General features: G+C 36.0%; 1 protein-coding gene and 1 pseudogene across 2 annotated transcripts; one reads left to right on the forward strand and one right to left on the reverse strand.

The window, feature by feature from the left end:
* Positions 1-1,901: 1,901 nt before the first annotated feature.
* Positions 1,902-2,570, reverse strand: LOC149174086 (uncharacterized). Its single transcript, XM_089420737.1, has one exon. The coding sequence runs from the start codon at positions 2,568-2,570 to the stop codon at positions 1,902-1,904; it is 669 nt and encodes a 222-aa protein (XP_089276863.1).
* A 10,300-nt stretch (positions 2,571-12,870) lies between these two features.
* Positions 12,871-20,766, forward strand: LOC149174087 (uncharacterized; annotated as a pseudogene). Its single transcript, XR_016258468.1, has 4 exons — positions 12,871-13,689; positions 13,800-14,283; positions 17,977-17,981; positions 20,242-20,766. The product of XR_016258468.1 is annotated as an uncharacterized LOC149174087 (transcript).
* The last annotated feature ends 569 nt before the right edge of the window (positions 20,767-21,335 follow it).

Below are 21,335 nucleotides of genomic sequence, written 5' to 3' on the forward strand. Positions count from 1 at the left end.
AAGATCTCCTCTGGACTTGTTGGCATATTATATTTTTTTTCCATATTCTTTTCCATAGGTCATCTCCTCCCTTCATCCAGCGCGGTTCAATGAGTAAGGATCTTTGAGGCCTAATCCTCCATCAATTTTACTTTTCACTAAACCCTTCCAGGATACCAATGCCCATTTTCTTTGTTCCTTCGGTCCTCCCCAAAGAAATTTTTTAAAAATCTCCACCATCTTGGCACACGCTCCTTTTGGGGCAGCCATTGCTGAGAGTTGGTATATCAGTATCGATTGTAGGACTGCCTTGATCAATACAGTTCGGCCTGTGATATTCAGAGTTCTGAAGGACCAGTTGGCTAGTTTTCTTGCAATCTTCTCAATGGTTTGTTACCAATTCGTTAGTCTTAGCGGATTCAAGGCTAACAGAGTACCTAGATATTTTGTGGGTAGTTCTCCTGAACGAAAACCCATGATTCTTGTTAAAAAATTGTTGATGTTTCCTGCTGTATTGAAAAAATAGGTACAAGACTTTTCTTTATTAATTTGTGTACCAGAAGCTTCCATAAAGAGGTATAGGATCTCTTTAATTCTTCTAGCTTCTCTGAGAGACACAACACAAAACAGCATGATGTCGTCAACAAATTGCTGGTGAGTAATTGGTATGTTACTGCCCCATATCTGTATTCCTCTGATATTTCTTTCCCTTAATTATTTTTTGATGTATCTTCCTAAGCCTTCCACTGCAATGATGAACAAGAAGGGAGACAATGGATCTCTCTGTCCGAGTCCTTTGGAAGCTTTAAAGGTTTGGGAAGGAACTCCATTCACAAGGATGGAGAAATTGTGTGAGGAGACCATGGCGGAGGTCCATTCGATCCATCGATTACAAAAACTAAAGGCCCTTAAGACTGCTTTCAAATAATCCCAAATCAAGCGGTCATAGGCTTTGGAGAGGTCCAGTTTAATCATCATACCTGCTTCCTTCTTTTTTTCAGAGAATGCACTACTTCTTGAGAGACCACCATACCATCTAGGATTTGTCGACCTTCCACAAAACCTATTTTTTCAGGGGATATAATACTAGATAGATTAGGCTTAAGTCTTTTAGCCATTAGTATAGCTATAATTTTATATATAACATTACACAGAGCAATGGGTCTAAAGACCTGGGGCTCTTCAGACTTGGCATCTTTAGGAATAAGCAATAAGAGTGTTGAGTTTAAGCCTGTACTTACCTTCTGGTTTCTTCTTGATTCTTCCAGCACGTCCACGATATCTTGGCCCAAAAATTTCCATCCTACTTGATAGAATTCCGCTGTGAAGCCATCAGGGCTAGGGGCTTTATTCTTCTTCATCCCTTTCACTATCTCTTCTACCTCTTCTAGAGTAGTTGCCCTCATCAGGGCTAAATTTTGATCCCTTGTGATCATGCTTGGAATCTCATTACAGATTCTCTCAGTGGCTCCCCGTCGATCTACATTGGGTTCTGTCAGGAGATCTTTGAAATGATTTATCAAAACGTGTTCCATTTCCTCATGCTGTGTTACTCGTAGTCCTTCTTCGTCTTTTATGGAGAAGATTATGTTCCGCTATCTTCACTGCATCATTGCCTGATGGAAGAACTTTGTATTCCTCTCCCCTTCTCGTAGCCAATTCACTCTAGATTTTTGCCTCCATAGGATCTCTTCTTGTTTCCTTCTTTCTTCCATCTGCCCTATTAGGATCCCTTCTTCTCTGGCTAAATCCTCACTTCTCCCTGCAGTTATGATTTCTTGTTGGATTTTCTTCATCTTATGATCTAGAAGCTGTTGGTCCTTAAAGATGTTTCCAAATTCCTCTTTGCTCCATTTCTTGATGTTTCCTTTTAGTTCCTTTAATTTTAACTGAAATATCTGCATCCTATTTCTTCCCCTTTGCTAACTTTGTTTCCACCATTCTTCTACTTTCATCATAAAATTTTGATCCATGAGCCAGAAAGCTTCGAACCTGAAGGGATTTTTCTTGGGGCTGGCTTTGATATCAAGTTCTATTTTGATCGGCCAGTGGTCCAATCCCATTCCCGGTAGAATCATTTCTTCAATGAAAATGTCCCGATCTATGATCTGTTCTGACAGTAGAAATCTATCTAGTCTGGAGGCAATTTGATGTCTACCTCCCCTTCTGTTGTTCCATGTGTGGATCCCGTTTATTGTCTGAATATCTACCAGCCTTTGTTCTGCTATCATATCGTCGAAGGCTTCCATATCTGCATCTGTCCTTATGAGGCCTCCCCTTTTCTCATTTAGGGATGTGATCATGTTGAAATATCCTCCTACAATCCATGGGGAGGCTGGAAACATGGAACGTATAATTGCTAGGTTTTGAAGGAAATTCCTGCGTTCACCCGGTATGTGAGGACCATATACATTGGATAAAAGAACCCATTCCTGGGATCCTATATTTCTTAATCTTCCTGAAAGAATTCGAGGTATACTGATCCAGTCTTCAAATTGGACTTCCTTTGGATTCCAGAGGATTGCCACACCTCCCGCACTACCTTCAGCATCTTGACCAATTATCTCATAATGCGGCTTGAAGTTGCTCATAACTTCTATTATTTTTTTTTCTCGAATTTTTGTTTCTTGAATGAACATTATATGGGGTTTATATTTTTTGAGTCTCTCTTTCAGATATCTTTGTTTCCCCTTACTATTCAATGCTCTAATATTCTAGGCTGTGATAATCATTTCAACAATTTGAGGGGTTGTCGGAATACCTCCGACAATGGCACCACTCTTCCTGAGTTTACCAACATCTCTCCAACCATTTAGATGGACTCGCTCATAGGTCTTCTTCCTCTTTTCCTTCCTCCTTTCCCTATAGTTCTTGCTTCTGTGCTTTGTCCTCCTTGCGTCCCAAGCTGCTCTGGCTGATTTGATATTATTGTTCCTCGTTTATCCTTGTATCTTTGGAACATGTCTTTGTAAAGTTGTTTCTAGTCTTTAGGTATGAATCATTCATCCAAAGGTCGTCATTCCTGCAGAAGTTTCTTCATGACCTGTTCTTCTTCTCCTTCTTGGTCCTGTTGTGGGTCTATCTCCATTTGTTTCTATTCTTGAGGTCAAGCTATCTTCTCCCCCTCTTTTTCCATCTCCATATTGTTTGACGCCTTATTTTTCCCTTTGTTTTCGTTTTTATTCTCCATTGTTTCATCTTCACCATCTTCACCATCCTCACCTTCCGCTTCCATTTCTATTTCTTGTAATACTTCAAACTGGTTCTGGCTTTTCTGGGTGCCTTCTGGGTAGAGTGGATTTTGTTTAGTTTTTTCTCTTTGGGTTTTTCTTTGTCTCAGTACTCCTGTAAAACCTTCATTGTCTCCTTTGCTTTTCCTTTCCTCCTGTTTGGTATTCCCCTTTCTTCCCCCCAAATCTGTTGGTGTTTCATTAGCATTCATCGGACAAGATTTATACATATGGCCATATTCATGGCACCGTCTGCATCTAAATGGAATGTGTTCATAATCAACTGGTTGTTTCCATACCTCATCATGGTATTCCACTTCAATATAATCCGGAAGCGGTTCTGTGATATTCATGTAGACACAGATCTTAACACATGACGTATATCTTCCTCTTTTGGTAGTTTCTACCACTTTAACGAAGGTCCCGATTGAGGTCCCGATCCCCTCTAGAATCTTTAGATCCCAGAACTCTATCGGGATCCCCAACAGTCTCACCCATATTAGTGCTGCTAACATTTTCTGTTTGTCTGGATTATAGCATTCTTCCCATTGCCTCATGAAAAGCCTTGCATTCTTGAAGAAGTATGGTCCCTCCTCGAAGATGCTCTCCTTATCTTCCAGATTTGGAAAAATTACCGTGAAGAATCCTTTTGCCCCTAATTTTAGATCAATATGTCCTTTGGGCTTCCATCTATGTTGTATCCATTTCATCAGGTCTTTCTCAGATGGCCATGTGCCTACAAACTTGCAAATGAGAGGATGGTCTTTCATATATCCTCTGTATTCCTCAAGTTTATTGTTTGGAATAACAAACCTAGGTTTTTTTGTTGCTTGTGGTAGACATTTTTTCCCCGTCCTTGCTTGCCATACTGCTCCCATGACCAGCATATCCTTGCTGCATCTCCCTAATCCACTGCTCGATCCATTCCGGCTTGTTTCTCCTGCTGCTACATTCTTATAGGAGGGGATCTCTCCCCCCCCCCCCCCACTCGGTTCTGTCATCTCTCTATCAGTCCTATCTATTTTCGGGGTTTCTTCCCTCAAATCAGTCTGTTGTGGCTTGGTCTAAACTTCTGCAGGTGGATTCGAGTTCCCCTGCACCCTGTCCAGGTGCAGGTCCGCCAGGGGCCGCCTGTTCCAAAACCCTAACCCTAATCTCCCGTCTTCCTCTTCAGCTTCAGCGCTCTCCTCCCATCTTCGTTTCATTTTATTTTATTTTATTTTATTTTATGTTATATGATTTTTTTTTTTTTAATTATTATCTATTATTCATTTGTTTTTAATATTTTGCACTATATTTAGAATTTTTTTCATTAAAAAAAACTATAAAATAATAATAATAATAATTATTATTATTATTATTATTATTATTATTATTATTATTAAAAAAACTATAAAATAATAATAATTATTATTATTATTGTTGTTATTGTTATTGTTATTGTTATTGTTATTGTTATTGTTATTATTATTATTATTTATTAATTGATTATAATAGTTATTTACAATAATAATAATTTATAATAATAATTATTAATAATGATTTACAATGATAATTAGTAATTAATTATTATAGTATCTATTAATTAATTAATTTTCTTAAAAAATAGATATAATAATAATTAGTTGGTTTAATTATTATAATATTCATTAATTAATTATTTTCTATTCTTTAAGAAATAAGAACATTAATTTATTAAAAAATAAAAAAGTAAATAAATAAATAAAATAAAATAAAATAATTTTTTTAATTATATTAAGAATATTAATCAATATTAATAATCTAATGATAATAATTATAATAAATATTTGTAAAGAATATAAAAAATAATTATTGTTTTAATAATAAATAATCATATGTTTATTATATAAAAATAAACTTTGATATTATAAATTAGGAAAGAAAATTATGAATAATAATTACTATTACAAAAATTTTAGGTTTTAACTAGTAACCGACATACATCTTCCTTAAAAACAAATTATCTTATAGCTATTTATCCTATGATTAAGCTCTTTTATTATCTTTATTCAGAATGGTCCTGATGATGGATCCCCGTTGGGATTTGAAACGTTGACAAATATTGGTTATTACTTGAATATTCTGAAGCTTAACTCAACAAAAAATGAACCATAGATGTCTTAAATACACGGGTATAAAATAATATTTTGTAAACCATTTACATTTAAAATAATAATTTATAAACCATTTAAATTTAAAATAATAATTTATAAACAATTTAATTCCTTCCATTCCCTTACAGATTTAAAATTCCATCAATAATGTTTCACATGTTATATTTTTTAAAAACTTAATACATTCAAATGAGATTATAAGATTATAGTAAATGAATTTATGAATTTACAAATGTTTATTTTGTTTCATTTTATTTTATATGGATTTATGTTTGAAATTTTTCTAATCTATTATTCATTTATTTTTAAGATTTTGCACTATATTTGGAATTTGTTTTCATTAAAAAAACTATAAAATAATAATTTGATGATGATGATGATGATTAACGTTCGCTAAGACCAAACAATGGTCTATCGGACCTAAAGAAACAAATTATTTATTTTGATTTAAGATTTTATTCCTATGCTCAAAAAGCTTGGAGAGAAGCCTCCCGAGCTCACTATAATTTTGACATTGTAAAAGGCTAGGAAGGTCAGTATTGTAACAAAGATTGTGAAACTGAGATCTAATGTGGTTGTATGCGGGGCGCTCTAAGAGGAAGTGGTTTTCATCCTCGATGTTCCTATTCTCACATATATGGCAGATCCTTTCCATCCATGGCGTTTTAGGAACTGCCCAACGACCTTTTTCACTATGGAGCTCATGAGAATTCGTTCTAATCTTTGCTATATTAATTTTCTTCTTTGAGCTAGTTAAAATAGAGAGATACTTTTGATCTTCTAGGGTGGGGTTGATGACCTTCTTATAATAACTTAATTTTCTTTTAGCCGCTAAATCTTTCTCACACTACATTTTTCTTTGAACTTAGAAGTAACAATATATTTAATGTTATTTATGTTTTGCAATGCATCATTTTCGTTGATCTCCCAATAGTTTAACCAAGCCCTTGTGTCTTTATGCCACCCTCGATTAAGCCTTAGGTGGTTTTGGCTGGAATTTTTCGTCTAGCTTAGGAAGTCTATGATCGTCTATGTTATTTATAAACCATTTAAATTTAAAATAATAATTTATAAACAATTTAATTCCTGTCATTGCCTTATAGATCTAAAAATCCATCAATAATGTTTCCCTTGTAATATTTTTTTTAAATTAATATATTCAAGTGAGATTATAGTAAATAAATTTATGAATATACAAATATTTATTTAGTTTCATTTTATTTTATATGAATTTATTTTTCAAAAATTAGTTATTTATTGTTCATTTGTTTTTAAAACATTTCACTATAGTTTGAATTTTTTTCATTAAAAATTACTATAAATAATCATTTTTAAACCATTTAAATTTAAAATAATAATTTATAAAAAATCTAATTCCTTGCATTACCTAAATGTTAGCATTCTAGATGTATGCGATATTTCTAATGAAATAATTCGAAAGGGATTTGAATATAACGTCTTAGTGGCACAAGGTTGTGCAAAAATCAATCAATGTCGCATTATGATTGCAATATGACAATTTATCTAATTCTCATTTTTGCCATGTTACATTGCATTGCAATTTATTCAATGCCGTATCTCAAAATTAACAAACTAAAGGGATTGATATTATAAATGCAAGGGTTTTAGAATTAATCTCTTGGGTTTATAATATCAGTCTCATGGGTTAATTAATCTAAAGGTTCATATTCCTAGGGCATAATATTATTCATATGGTTTATAATATTACTCCAAGGGTTTAATATAAATGCCTTGGATTTACAATCATGATCAACCATGGTCAACGATTGTCCAATGACATAATGTGTCAAATATTGTCTCAATATGAAAATTAACCATGGTTGAACGTCACATTGTGACAAAGATCATCTAAGTATGAAAATCAATGATGGTAAACCATGGTCAACCATGTTTATTTTAAGGTTTATAATATTTATCTTAGGGTTTTTATACCTTGGATTTATAATATTTATCGCTTGGGTTCAATATTATTTCCTTTGGTTTATAATCTCTTGGGTTTTAAGTATTACCCCCTTGGATTTGTAATATCAATCTCTTAGGTTTATTAATCTAAGGCTTCATATTCCTAGGGTATAGTATTATTCATAGGGTTTATAATATTAATCTTTGGGTTTAATATAAATCCATTGGGTTTATAATCATGGTCAAGCATGGTCCAATGTCACATTGTGATAAAGATTTTCTCAATATGAAAATCAACCAATGTCGCATTGTGACGACGATTGTCTCAATATGAAAATCAACTATGGTCAACCATGTTCCAACGTCACATTGCGACAAAGGTTGTCTCAACCATGGTCAAGCATGGTCACATTATGAAAAACATTGTCTCTTGGTCCAATGTCACATTGTCACAACCATGGTCATCCATGGTCAACCATGCTCCAACGTTACATTGTGACAAAGATTGTCTCAATATGGACATCAACCATGGTCAACGATGGTCAGCCATTGTCCAATGTCTTATTGTGAAAAACGTTATCTCAATATGAAAATCAATCATGGTCCACGAGATTCCAACGTCATATTGTGACAAATATTTACCTTAGGGTTTATATTCCTTGAGTTTATAATATTTATCCCTTGGGTTTAATATTATTCCCTTGGGTTTATAATCCCTTGGATTTATCGATCCCTTGGGTTTATAATATTTATCTTAGAGTTTATATACCTTGGGTTTATAATATTAATCTTTTGGGTTTAATATTATTCCTTTGGGTTTATATTATCAGCCCATTGGGATTTTAGTCCCTTGGATTTTTAGTATTAATCCCTTGGGTTTATTATTCTCTTAGATTTATAATATCAATCCCTTTAGGGTTTATATATCTTGCATTTATAATATTAATCCATTAGGTTTATAATACCTTTGGGTTTTAGAATTAATCCCTTGGGTTTATTATTCCCTTTAGTTTATAATATCAATCCCTTGGGTTTATTTGGTTCATATTCCTAGGGTATAATATTATTCATAGGGTTTATAATATTAACCCTAGGGTTTAATATAAATCCCTTGGGTTTACAATAATTCTTATCCATGGTCAACGATGGTACAATGTCACAATGTGCCAAAGGTTGTCTCAATATGGAAAAAAACCATGGTCAACAATGGTCCAACATCACATTGTGACAAACATCGTCTCAGTATGAAAATCAATGATGGTAAATCATGGTCAACCATGTTTATTTTAGGGTTTATAATATTTATCTTAAGGTTTTTATACCTTGGGTTTATAATATTTATCTTAGGGTTTTTATACCTTGTCTTTATAATATTTATCCCTTGGGTTTAATATTATTCCCTTGCAACAAGGCACTGTAGATATTGCAGACAGAGAGAGGCAGGGTCTGAAATTTACAACTATATGAAGAGTGAAATGAATAGATGGTTTGCGGATTTCACCGCCTTTTTCTTTTCAACGTTATGCAAAAATGCAAGACAGTGCGAGAAGGGATTGGTTGGAAAATCTGAATGGTTGTGATCATTATCCTGTTGATTTGAATTTGTGCAACTTTTGTCGTTAGTCTCGGTGTGTTTTGGAAGAGGCTAGCGTTTAAAATTGTGTTCCGGTGGAGTATTTAAAGTTGAATTTTATATCAACCACATTTAAATTGTTATTTGATTTTTATTAAATGTTTATTTCATAATTACTTCATTATTATTTATTAAATGATTATTAATATAAATGTTGTTGTTATTATTATTATTATTATTATTATTTAATATAATAGTATTAATATAATATCAATTATTATTAATATGGTTATTATATTTATATTAATATTATCGATAATAACATTGATAATTGATATATGTGTTTGATATAGACCTATTAACATTTATCAATCATATTTATTAATGTAATTGTGTTAATAATATATTAATACAAACTAAAAAGTTATAATAAATATTTATAAATATTTTTAATGTTATAAACATACACCAAATTAATTTTAAATTTTAGTATTATCTTAAAGTTTATAATTTTATTATCTACCTATTAGATCATTTATAAAATTTTATTGATTCATTTTCTATTCATAAAAGCTTGTTTTTTAATAGATTGAATAAATAAAATATTTTTATTTTAAATTAAAATTTAAAACGTTAAACATAAGATATAATTCCAACATATATAGATATTTTATGCGAGAATTTTGTTTTCAAAATTTTCATTGTTTAAATAAATCAAAATTTTCATTGTTTAAATAAATTAAAATTTAACATTTCTATTAGATGTAAATCTTAAAAAAAAACTTTATTTAAAGTAAGAAAAACTTTATTTAAAGTATTTTGATTTATAAATTCTAATAATGATGATGATGATGATGATGATGGTTAATGTCCGCTGAGACCAAACAATGATCTATCGGACCTAAATAAACAAATTATTTATTTTGATTTAAGATTTTATTCCTATGCTCAAAAAGCTTGGAGAGAAGTCTCCCGAGCTCACTATAATTTTGACATTGTAAAAGGCTAGGAAGTTCAGTATTGTAACAAAGATTGTGAAATTGAGATCTAATGTGGTTGTATGCAGGGCACTCTAAGAGGAAGTGGTTTTCATCCTCGATGCTCCTATTCTCACAAATATGGCAGATCCTTTCCATCCATGGCGTTTTAGGAACTGCCCAACAACCTGTTTCACTATAGAGCTCATGAGAATTCGTTCTAATCTTTGCTATATTAATTTTCTTCTTTGAGCTAGTTAAAATAGAGAGATACTTTTGATCTTCAAGGGTGGGGTTGATGACCTTCTTATAATAACTTAATTTTCTTTTAGATGCTAAATCTTTCTCACACCACAATTTTTCTTTGAACTTAGAAGTAACAATATCTTTAATGTTATTTATGTTTTGCAAAGCATCATTCTCATTGATCTCCCAATAGTTTAACCAGGCCCTTGTGTCTTTATGCCATCCTCGGTTGAGCCTTAGGTGGTTTTGGCTAGAATTTAAAGCTAGCTTAGGAAGTCTATGATCATCTATGTTATTGAGCTTGTGCTTGTACAACAGAAACCTAAGCATAGCTAGGCTCTCAATAGGGGAAAGACCTGCTTCTATAAAGAGAATAGGATAGGGTGTATTACTTTTAATTTTCAGGTTATAAGTTATAAAACGCTTCTGGATTTGCTCAATCTTTCTCCATGATTCTTTGGAGATGCTGTAACCCCAAACCTCACAGCCATATAAGATAACAGGAGTGACTAAAGTTTCAAAGAGGAACTTCTTTTTATCCCACATTACGAGGTTTGCTGTTTTACAATTATTTTCAAGACCAAAATAAGCTTTCCACCCCCCATTGATCATTTTCTCAATGCTATGGTTCCAGTTGAGCTTGTGATGGATATCAATTCCCAGGTACTTGTAAGAATACACTTCCTCCAAGTTATTATTGTCATACATAAAATTAGCGTAAGTGTCCTTCTTGGATTTGATAATCATAACTTTTGTTTTGTCAGTGTTAACAGTCATACCCATGGTAGAGCAGAAATCCTTAAGAAGCTTGAGTTGCTTATCAAGATCAGAAGGGCACCTTGCCAAAAGAACAATATCGTCAGCATAGAGAAGAAGGATAACGACTATCCCAGCTAAGATCGTGCCATCACATCCTGCTTCTTCTAAATAGCCTTCGAGCTTATCGATGTAAATGCCAAATAGGGTAGGGGAGAGGGGACAACCTTGTTTAACTCCGATGTTACACTTAATATCTTTCGACCACCCCTCATTGCTCTTTAGCTTGGCAATTACATTCTCGTATAACCTTATAGCAGCAGCTCTCAACTCAAGAGGAACCTTTAGCTCTTCTAACCTATTCCAAAGGTTGTATCTAGGAACCGTATTGAAAGCCTTTCTAAAGTCTACAAAGCAACAAAATAAATTGGATTTATCATTACGACATTCCTCCGCAATGATCCTAAGCGTAACAAGGTGGTCTGTTGTTGAGTGATGCCTTTTGAAACCTGCTTGGCCTTTAGCCCGCTTACCTTCACTTTCAAGCCATATGCTTAACTTTTTTTCCAGGATACTACCATACAACTTGGCTAAGAGAGGGCTGATCATAATTGTCCGATAATTAGAGGGGTTATTTGTATCTCAACTTTTAAAAATAGGGATAATGAGGCTCTCAGTCCAAGGTTTAGGGAACCCTTGCTTAACTGCTTGATTGAAAAGCTTGTGGATGTGGGGGATGAGGACAAGACCTCCAATTTTTAAGATTTCCGCCTGGTAACCTTCAATGTCCTTAGCTTTCCCATTAGCGAGGCGATTAACCCCAAACTTAATGTCTTCTAAAGAGAAAACTTCTTTCATTGTGAGCAGGTTTTCCAAATTATCCATGACATTTGGAGATTCATAAAGCTTTTTAAGATAAGAATTCCAATCGTGAAGAGCAATTTTATTATTATCCTTAGTCTTCCTAGTGAGAATCTGCCTCCAAAATTTCTTAGGAGCTACCTTAGAGAGGTGTAAGAGATTCTCCTGTCTTTGACGAATGCACTGCCTCTTTTTCCTTTTAATTAGGGCTTTGTATATTTTTATCTTGTCCATTTTAAGAGAATCATCAACAGCTTCCTTAATTGCTCTCCTCGCACTTTTACAATCTTTGGCATACCATGGATTGGTTTTGCTATTTCTTTTATTATTTGAGACTTCAATTGAGAACTTGTTAATAGAATATGAGAGGATTGTAGTAAAATTATGATATAGGTCTTCTATGTTGTCTATACTAGATAAAGGAAGCAAATTTAAAATGGAAAAAAGGTTGAACATTTTTTTTTAACTGCTTTTTTATTTATAAAAAGGTAATAAACCATTTATATTCGTAACTTAATATTATTAAAATCTAACCAAAATTACTAGTGAAATTATTATTATTATTTAAATAAAATTGTTTTTTTCTTTTTATTACTAAAATTCAATTAATTAATCTAACTCTCAAAGTTTTTAAATAAAATTGTTATTTTCAAAACAATTATTTTTTTAAAATTTAATTATATTCCATTATAAAAACACTACATAAAAAGAATAGTCTTATCATAGTCCTTTTAAAATCAATAAATGATACGGTTAAATAATTCCAACATAAAATTAAATCTTAAAAAAATCCTTAAAACGTGACATCACAGCATATAAGTAGTAGTCTTATTATAATACTTTTATAAATCTATTAACGACATAGTTAAATAATAACATGAAAAATAAAGGTAAATTCATATTAAAAATGATAGAAAGTGACATCACTACCTATAACGTTGCCTTTTTGGAGACGGCACTAGCGTTTCTTTTTCGAAGGAGACGGCACGAATTGATGTGGGGATTCTCAGTAAATAGAATTGTGACGTTACAAGAGGTGTTGAAATTTGAACTTGGGTTAGTTCAACCTCCACTATTCTACTGTTCCATCAAACCCTAGTCACAATGATTTCCGGTTGTTAGTAACAGAAAAATTGTAACGCCCGTTGGACCCCATAACCCAACCAACCATTCTTTAACTCCTCCGCTCCGTCAACTGTTACGAACAACCTTGGTATTCGTATACCAAAGAAAGACCATGTAATATTCACCGCCACTTCACATGCGTAACCCATGCATAAATTCTTTCATCACAATTTGCGAAAACGATGCCATGTCATCTCATCCCCTTTGTACATGCAGTCCACATCGACCATCCGTATTCCTCAGTCAACTTTGAGTCCAAGCGGCATCTGATTTGGCATCGCCTTTGGCCGTCGAATGGTCAGTTTTTCTAATCCGAGCGGAGCGTGTTCTCCGAGGCCATCGACGACTCCGATCGTGTAGACTCTATGTAATCACGCGGACATCGTTCAGCATGTCCGGGAAAATATTTATTTATAAAAGCTTGCTGAACTGGGAATTTGAGGGAGTTCGCTCTGTGAGGGACATATAATAATTCATCGACATGAGGATTTCAGTGTCTCAGTTTAATTAGTTGAATGAAGTCCGCCATGCCTGCACGCAGTGGAGCTCTGGTTCCCTATCTAAGTAACCATACTAATTATGTTGCAGATGGCTTGGCTCCTGTTTCTTTATCGTCAAATCGACAACCTGTTTCTCGGCTTGTGTTTTCCGATCGGAATCGCGTCCAATCTTATCATGTAACGGCTCAACCGTATTGTGGGATGAAAAGTAAATTAGAGAAGCAGAAATTGAAGCATCTACCTGCTGTGTCTGATGGGTGTTCAACGGAAAAGAAGAGGATGAAGCTATTACAATTCTTATCCAAAGATCTTTCTGTGCTATCTACGTTCCCGGAAGGTGCGGATGTATCCCCTACAGAGCAAGTCAAACCAGAAATTATCTCGGTAATTTGAACCATTTTCCTCTTCTTGAAATACTAATCTGTAAATCAAATAACTCAATATGATGAATTTGTATAGATTTACTAAAATTCCATATGATGGGTATTGAGCAGGATGCCATGAGTGCGCTGATGAGCCAATTAGAACAAACCAAAGCGGAGCGCAAGGAGAGGAAAAGGCAGCTGAAAGCCCAGAAAAAGGCATTGAAATTAGCTGAAAAGCAAAGGAAAAACAAGGGCTGTTGTGAAGACTGGCCATTCTCATCGTGCTCCTCCAACCATGGGAGGGAGATGGTCGACATGGCTCTGCTCCATCCGACAGAGCAGATGGGACGGGTTTTAGAGGCCCCTGAGCCATACCAGTCGGTGTTGGTAGAAAATCCTCCGAATGTAGCGGAGGTTAATGGAGATGAAAAGGCTCTGCATGTGGAATTTGCAGAGACTAGTGATAGATTGGGGTTGAATTCAGCTGTGGGTATTGCAGTGCAGGAGGCGAAGAGTGTGATAAAAGTTTGTATGGGTGGGAAGTGCAAGAAGTCAGGATCCCAGATGTTGTTGGAGGCGTTTGAAGAGAGAATAAGTAAATCAGGGATGGGTTGTTGTAGGAATTTACAGGGTAAGTTCCTCAGAAAGAATACCAAAAGGACACCGCTCACAACCAGATCTCAAATCAATACACCAGTATTTTTGACGTGGTTAAAACCCTCAGAGTGCAAGGAGGGAAACAGTCCACGGCCTGTCCCAACGTGGGTACAGACAATTTATTAATCAAAGAATGAAAATTTACATAAGCTTCTCTCATGCACGGATTGCCCGAACAATGACCCTCCATGCGCTTTAAATAGAACTCATGGACCAATCGGGTGTCAAGCCACGGATCAAGTGTCGATAATACCGAGGTGAGAGTGAACCGTCGGATCACTACATATCGTGACCGTCGGATTGCAAGTTACAATATGTACAACGGTAAAGAAACACACTTTACCTAACTCTATACCTAACTCTAAACTAGACCAAGTTGAACTTAACTATATCCTATGTGTCGGAATATCCTAACATCCCCCCTTAAGAACAACTTGGGATAGGATTGAAGGATTTACAAATATGACACAATAGGAGAAGGAAGGAGGCACTAGAGCCTATCCCCCCTTAGCGACAACTTCCTGAACTCCAAGCATATATCGAAGTTTAGTGAACTTCGCCTCTGTGAGAGCCTTTGTGAAGATGTCTGCAACCTGATCATCTGTTGGACAATATTGCACTTCAAGAACATGGTCATGAATGAGCTTTCTGATGAAGTGCATGTGTAGTTCGATGTGTTTGCTGCGCTGATGCTGAACTGGATCTTTGCATAGCTGAATGGCACTTTGATTATCACACCAAAGTGTGGTTGGATGCTGCTGCTCAAAGCCAAACTCTGATAGGATCTGACGAAGCCACAAGGCTTCCTTACTAGCTTCCACGGCACCACGATACTCTGCTTCTGCTGACGAAAGAGAAATGGCAGCCTGTTTCTTACAAGCCCATGTAATTGGTCCTGAACCAAGAGTGAAGACATAACCGGCAGTAGACTTCCGATCATCAGGGTCACCAGCCCAATCAGAATCAGTGAAACCAACTAACAGAGGAGCTGCTTTGGCACTGTAATGAATCCCAAACTGTACTGTACCTCGAACATAACGAAGTATTCTTTTGGCTGCTTTCCAATGACTTTCACGGGGGTTTTGCATAAAACGAGCAACAAGGCCAACAGCAAAGGAAAGATCAGGACGAGTATGGGTTAAGTACAAGAGTTTTCCTACAAGTTGACGGTATAAGGTAGCATCAACTTCAGGAGAAGTACAAGAGACTGAAAGTTTGACTCCAGACTGAAAGGGAGAAGGGGCTGGCTTACAGTCTTCCATGTGAAAATGACGAAGAATATCACAAGCATACTTGGACTGGGAAAGGGAAATACCTTCCTTGGATTGCAAGACTTGAAGACCGAGAAAATAGTGTAAGTGTCCTAAGTCTGTCATTTCAAATTTCTTTTTAAGGATAGACTTCACATGGTTTATAAGGTTGGGATCACTGCCAGTAAGGATAAGATCATCAACATAAAGAACAAGGATGATAAGAGAGTCACCCACTTTCTTGGTGTAGACAGTATTGTCAGAATGACACCTAGAAAAGCCAGATTCTAAAAGAAAGCTATCCATTTTGGCATACCAAGCCCGAGGAGCTTGCTTGAGACCATAAAGGGATTTCTTAAGTCGACACACAAGGCTGGAGTCTGTTTGTATGAAGCCAATGGGTTGTTCCATATAGATTTCTTCCTGCAAGTCCCCATGCAAGAAGGCAGATTTAACATCCATCTGATGGACTTCCCATTTTAAAGAGGCAGCAAGGGAAAGAACAAGGCGGATAGAGTTCATTTTGGCAACAGGGGCGAAGGTTTCAGTGTAGTCAATGCCTTCAACCTGTGAAAAGCCCTTAGCAACTAGACGAGCCTTATGTTTATCAACTTTCCCATCTGGTCCATACTTGGTTCTGTAAACCCATTTGCATCTAACAAGTTTGCGTCCCTTTGGTAGAGGAACAAGATCCCATGTATCATTTGTCATCAATGAATGATATTCTTCATTCATAGCTGCTTCCCAATGTGGATGGCCTGAAGCTTCTGCAAAAGTGTCAGGATCATGATTTACTGGAGCTTGAGCCAGTAAAGAAGAGGCTCTTTCAAACTGAGAACGGGTACGTCGTTGATCTGTAGGATCACCGGCAAGATCACCTGCTGCATCCCGAGTAGCACGGACCCATCTTGGAAGTTGAGGATCCTGAGAAGGTGGGGGAGGATTATCATCCTCGCTTTCATCATCAGAAGAAGAAATGTTTTCAAAGATAGAAGAGATAGGAAGAGGTGGCACATCCGCCGGACTAGGCTCGCAGGCCGATTTATTTTCATCAAATTTTACATCTCTTCTAATGATAACATTTTTGGACTTAAATGGAATAAGTCTATAACCTTTTACATCTTCAGAATATCCAACAAAAGTACATTTCTCACTCTTAGGTTCTAAAGCTTTATGCTTTTCATCTGGAATATGGGCCCATGCTTCACTTCCAAACACACGAAAGTGACTTACATCTGGTTTAATGGAACTCCAAGCTTCTTCTGGAGTGATATTCTCTAGAACCTTAGTAGGAGTGCGATTGATTATATAATTTGCACAATTAATTACTTCGGCCCAAAAACTAAGACTGAGTCCTTTAGATTGCAGCATACAATTAGCCATTTCCTTTAAGGTGCGATTTTTCCTTTCAGCTACACCATTTTGTTGTGGAGTGTATGGAACAGTATGTTGCATTTGAATTCCATTTTCGGTGCAAAAGTTGATGAATGCGTTTTTAACATATTCTCCACCATTATCAGTTCTTAGCTTAAGAATTTGATGTCCAGATTGTTTTTCAACAAATGCTTTGAAGGCCAAAAAAGTGCTAAATACTTCGCTCTTGAGTTTTAAGAAGTATACCCAAGTGCGTCTAGAGAAATCATCAATGAAAGTTAAGAAGTACTTGCAGCCAGAGAATGAAGCAACAGGAAGAGGACCACATAAATCACTGTGCACAAGCTGTAAAGGGGCTGAGGCGTGCCAAGAGGCACGTTTGTCAAAACTGTCCCGATGATGTTTTCCGAGTACACATCCGGAACAAACACCATCTTTGCAAGATACCATAGGAAGACCTGTCACCATATTTTCTTTACATAGATGCTGAAGGGAGCGATAGTTTAAGTGACCAAACCGCTCATGCCAAAGTTTGCTCACTTCATCATTATGAGCAACAAACACTGAGGGAAGATGGGATGACCCAAAGTTGTGAAACTTATACAACCTTTTGGAATCATCAGCAAGACCAGTAGCTAGAATCTGTTTAGGATCTTTTAGATCCTTGATTACAACATCATGAGGTGAAAATTCAACAATTTTACCTTCACCTGAATGAGTTATCTGATAGACAGATAGAAGGTTGCAGGATAAGTTTGGAACACATAATACATCATTGAACTGACCATTGTCTAGATGAACAGTTCCAGTCCCTACAACATTAAGAGATCTATCATCACCAACATATATATTTTTGGTGTTACAATCATTTAAAGAAGAAAACATGGCTTGGTTTTTGGCCATGTGACAAGAGGCTCCAGAATCAATGAGCCACTCATGAGAATGAGAAGAAGAAGAAGATACATTTAATGCATAACCAGACTGAGATGATTGACGATGACATGCAGAAAGTGTCGTTCCGGAAGTTGAAGTTGAAGTAGGCTCCAGATGGATGTTATGTTTCTTCATTGCGGCTTCCAAGGCTTCCATCTTCTTAAAGCATTTAGATTCTAAGTGGCCATCTCGATTACAAAAGTTACAATGTCTGTCAGTCCTCTTCCATTTGTTTTTATTGGTCTTGTCATTTTGCTGAAATGATCTTTCATCTTGAGGCTGAGTTGGTTTAGGACCATTCCTTTGAGGATAAGACTTCTTAGGATTCTTTGAATTTGGTTGCTGCTGGGCGGCTAACGCTTTCGAGGAAGAGTTTCCAAGATTAAGAAGACCAAGGTGTAAGAGTTTTTCTTGTTCTCTTATTAAGGAATCACAAAAGGAGTCAAAGGAAGGGGGTTTGTAGTCTTTGCCTTGACAAATGAAAGCCTCCCTTGTAGAATGGAAAGTGGAAACAAATACAGAGTAGGCTGGTCCCAACTTAGTAAGGATGGAATAAATAAGGTTACCATCTTCTTTCTTAACTTTAACACCTTCCAAGAGATATCTAAGGGTCTTGAATTTGGACAAGAAATCTTCAATGCAAGAAAAATTATTAGGATCCAAAGTAAGCAACTCATTCTCAAGTTGATGGGCTCTAATTTCATTTTTAATCCCAAAAACTTTAGCAAGTTTTTCTAATGCTTCATGAGGAGTTTCAATTTCTGCAATGTGGAATCTAAGATCAGGAGATACAGACATTCCTATCAAACCACGTGCTTGATCTTGTCTATTTTCCCATTTTTCGGCCTTGTCTTCATCTTTGGGTTTCTTCTCTTGGTCTGTGGCTATTCTGAAGAGACCTTTACTTCTAAGTAAATCTCCCATGTAGGCTACCCATTGGAAGTAGTTAGTGCTGTCAAGAATGACTTGGCATGGACTTTCCATTTTTTTGAAAAAAAAACTGAAGCTGAAGATGCTGAAAGTAAGTGGTCCAATGGATAGATCTCGAAAAAATAGGCGGTTTTTAAAAAAACGGCTCTGAAAAAGGCTTCCGGATGAAGAAGTTATGGCTTTTTGAAAAAAAATTGTTGACGTTGCCGGCAAAGTGCGCGAATGTGCGGGAATGAAAAAATCCGCCCCCACAAAATGGAGACTTGAACCCAAGACCTCTACTCTCTTAAAAAGTCTTTGAACCAATTGATCTATACAAAATATTTGAGAGAGAGAGAGAGAGGGGGGGGGGGGCCTCGATTTGCGTGCTTGCCTTGGGAAGGCTCTTTTCCCCTACAAAACACAAAACACAAAACCCAACACGAATATGCAAAGAAAAACGAACCTTACGGCTCAAAGTTAGCTTTAGCCAAAAAACTAGAATTTTTTAAAAAAAATCTCAAAGTTAGCTTTTAACCGAAAAACTAAATATTTTTCTCAATGTTTCTGATTTTCCAAGATCACACTAAGGTGCAGGGAAAAGAGCATACGCATGAGAAAAATCCTTTCTTTCTGTTTCTGATTTGCCCAGATCGCACAGAGTCGCAGGGCAAAGAGCATACGTAGAAATGAAAGGTATAGATCCGGGAAAAAAAAAGGCTAAATAAACCGAAACCGAAATAAGCAGAGAGAAAATGACAGTAAACTGCAAAAAAAAACATTGTATACCTCCCGATCTGAAAAATGACGCAGCTAGGGCTACCGGAAACCTTTTCGCGTGAAACGAAAGGGGTTCCTCACTGAAACAGATGCTCCGAACGCAACAGAGCAGTCTTCTCGGCCCGAAAGCAGTCAGAAACAGCAGATCTAGGAAACGACAGCCGCATGCAGTTCTACCGGCTTCAGATTTGGATCACCAACGGACGCGGCCCTCAAATAGCTCTGATACCATGTAGGAATTTACAGGGTAAGTTCCTCAGAAAGAATACCAAAAGGACACCGCTCACAACCAGATCTCAAATCAATACACCAGTATTTTTGACGTGGTTAAAATCGGCCTGTCCCAACGTGGGTACAGACAATTTATTAATCAAAGAATGAAAATTTACATAAGCTTCTCTCATGCACGGATTGCCCGAACAATGACCCTCCATGCGCTTTAAATAGAACTCATGGACCAATCGGGTGTCAAGCCACGGATCAAGTGTCGATAATACCGAGGTGAGAGTGAACCGTCGAATCACTACATATCGTGACCGTCGGATTGCAAGTTACAATATGTACAACGGTAAAGAAACACACTTTACCTAACTCTATACCTAACTCTAAACTAGACCAAGTTGAACTTAACTATATCCTATGTGTCGGAATATCCTAACAGTTGTGAGGTTGAGACAGTGGGGTGCAAGTGCATGGGCAAGTGCCGAAATGCCCCAAATATTCGAGTACAGACAGAGGAAGATGGCTTTCATGGCGGCAGGGGTGTAGTGCATATGGGCGTCGACATCGGGGATGTGGATCTGATTCTTGCTCAGCACTTTGGGTTCAATGTACAACAACCTTAATCACCAAAAGAAGGCCAAACAGCCACTGGTCTCGTGGTCCCCAACTAATAGTAGTATATATTACTATCCCTTATCCCCAAATTGGAGATCAGGGAAGCCCAAAGATTAGGGACCTCAGGAATTGAACAGTTATTCTACCGCCCTGTAAGTATGTTTGTTTTGAGCTATTATTTTGATTCTTTTCAGAAGTCAACCAATTTGTTGGCTCGGAAGATTATCAGTAATTATCTTACAATATTGCCAAACAGTTAATTGGGCCAGAATTGATCAAATTACTCTAGAGTTCACTTATCACAGTAAAATATTCCTGTAAATATGTTATTGGAATTCGGAGAAGCTTTCTGTTTAAATTCAGTGCTTTTACACATCTCTACTGTTATTTATTCTATGTGATTAACGCATCATCCCATTAGGTGATATACATTGTATTTCCACTACAGCGATATGCAACGAATCCCTCTATTCATCATGGATCTGTCCTGTCACTGTTACATCAATTAACTATTGGTTTGTTGACATGATCTTCTTCATGCGATGATTCATGGATAAATTGGAACCTTCTTCCGTTTACATCTCCTTGATGTATTATAAAATTACGGTTTACCTGCGTGCAAGCATGCGATATTATCAAATCTGGGTTGTTTAACCCAGCAGTAAATTAATTAGTTTGTGTTCTGATTGATTTTGATCAAATCACAGATTAAATGGGAGAAACTAGTTGCGGAGATAAAACTATTTTAATGAATAGATAATACTTCTAGTTTAGAAGAACCTAAACTCCACCTAACTTTTCCAAAAAATTTCATTTTTTTAATTTAAAAAATTATTAATTTAATACAAAATATTGATTTTAATTTGTAATGCTATTCATAACTTTACTCAATATAATGTTACTGGACCTAAAGAGTACACATAAT

This window comes from Pinus tabuliformis, chromosome 4_1, assembly GCF_031772625.1.
Source record: "Pinus tabuliformis cultivar Carrire ecotype Pingquan chromosome 4_1, CPIR1, whole genome shotgun sequence".
NCBI lineage: Eukaryota > Viridiplantae > Streptophyta > Pinopsida > Pinales > Pinaceae > Pinus > Pinus tabuliformis.

Coding starts and splice junctions, on each gene's coding strand:
- LOC149174086 (XM_089420737.1), bottom strand. CDS start 2,570: ATGAGCAACTTCAAGCCGCATTATGAGATAATTGGTCAAGATGCTGAA.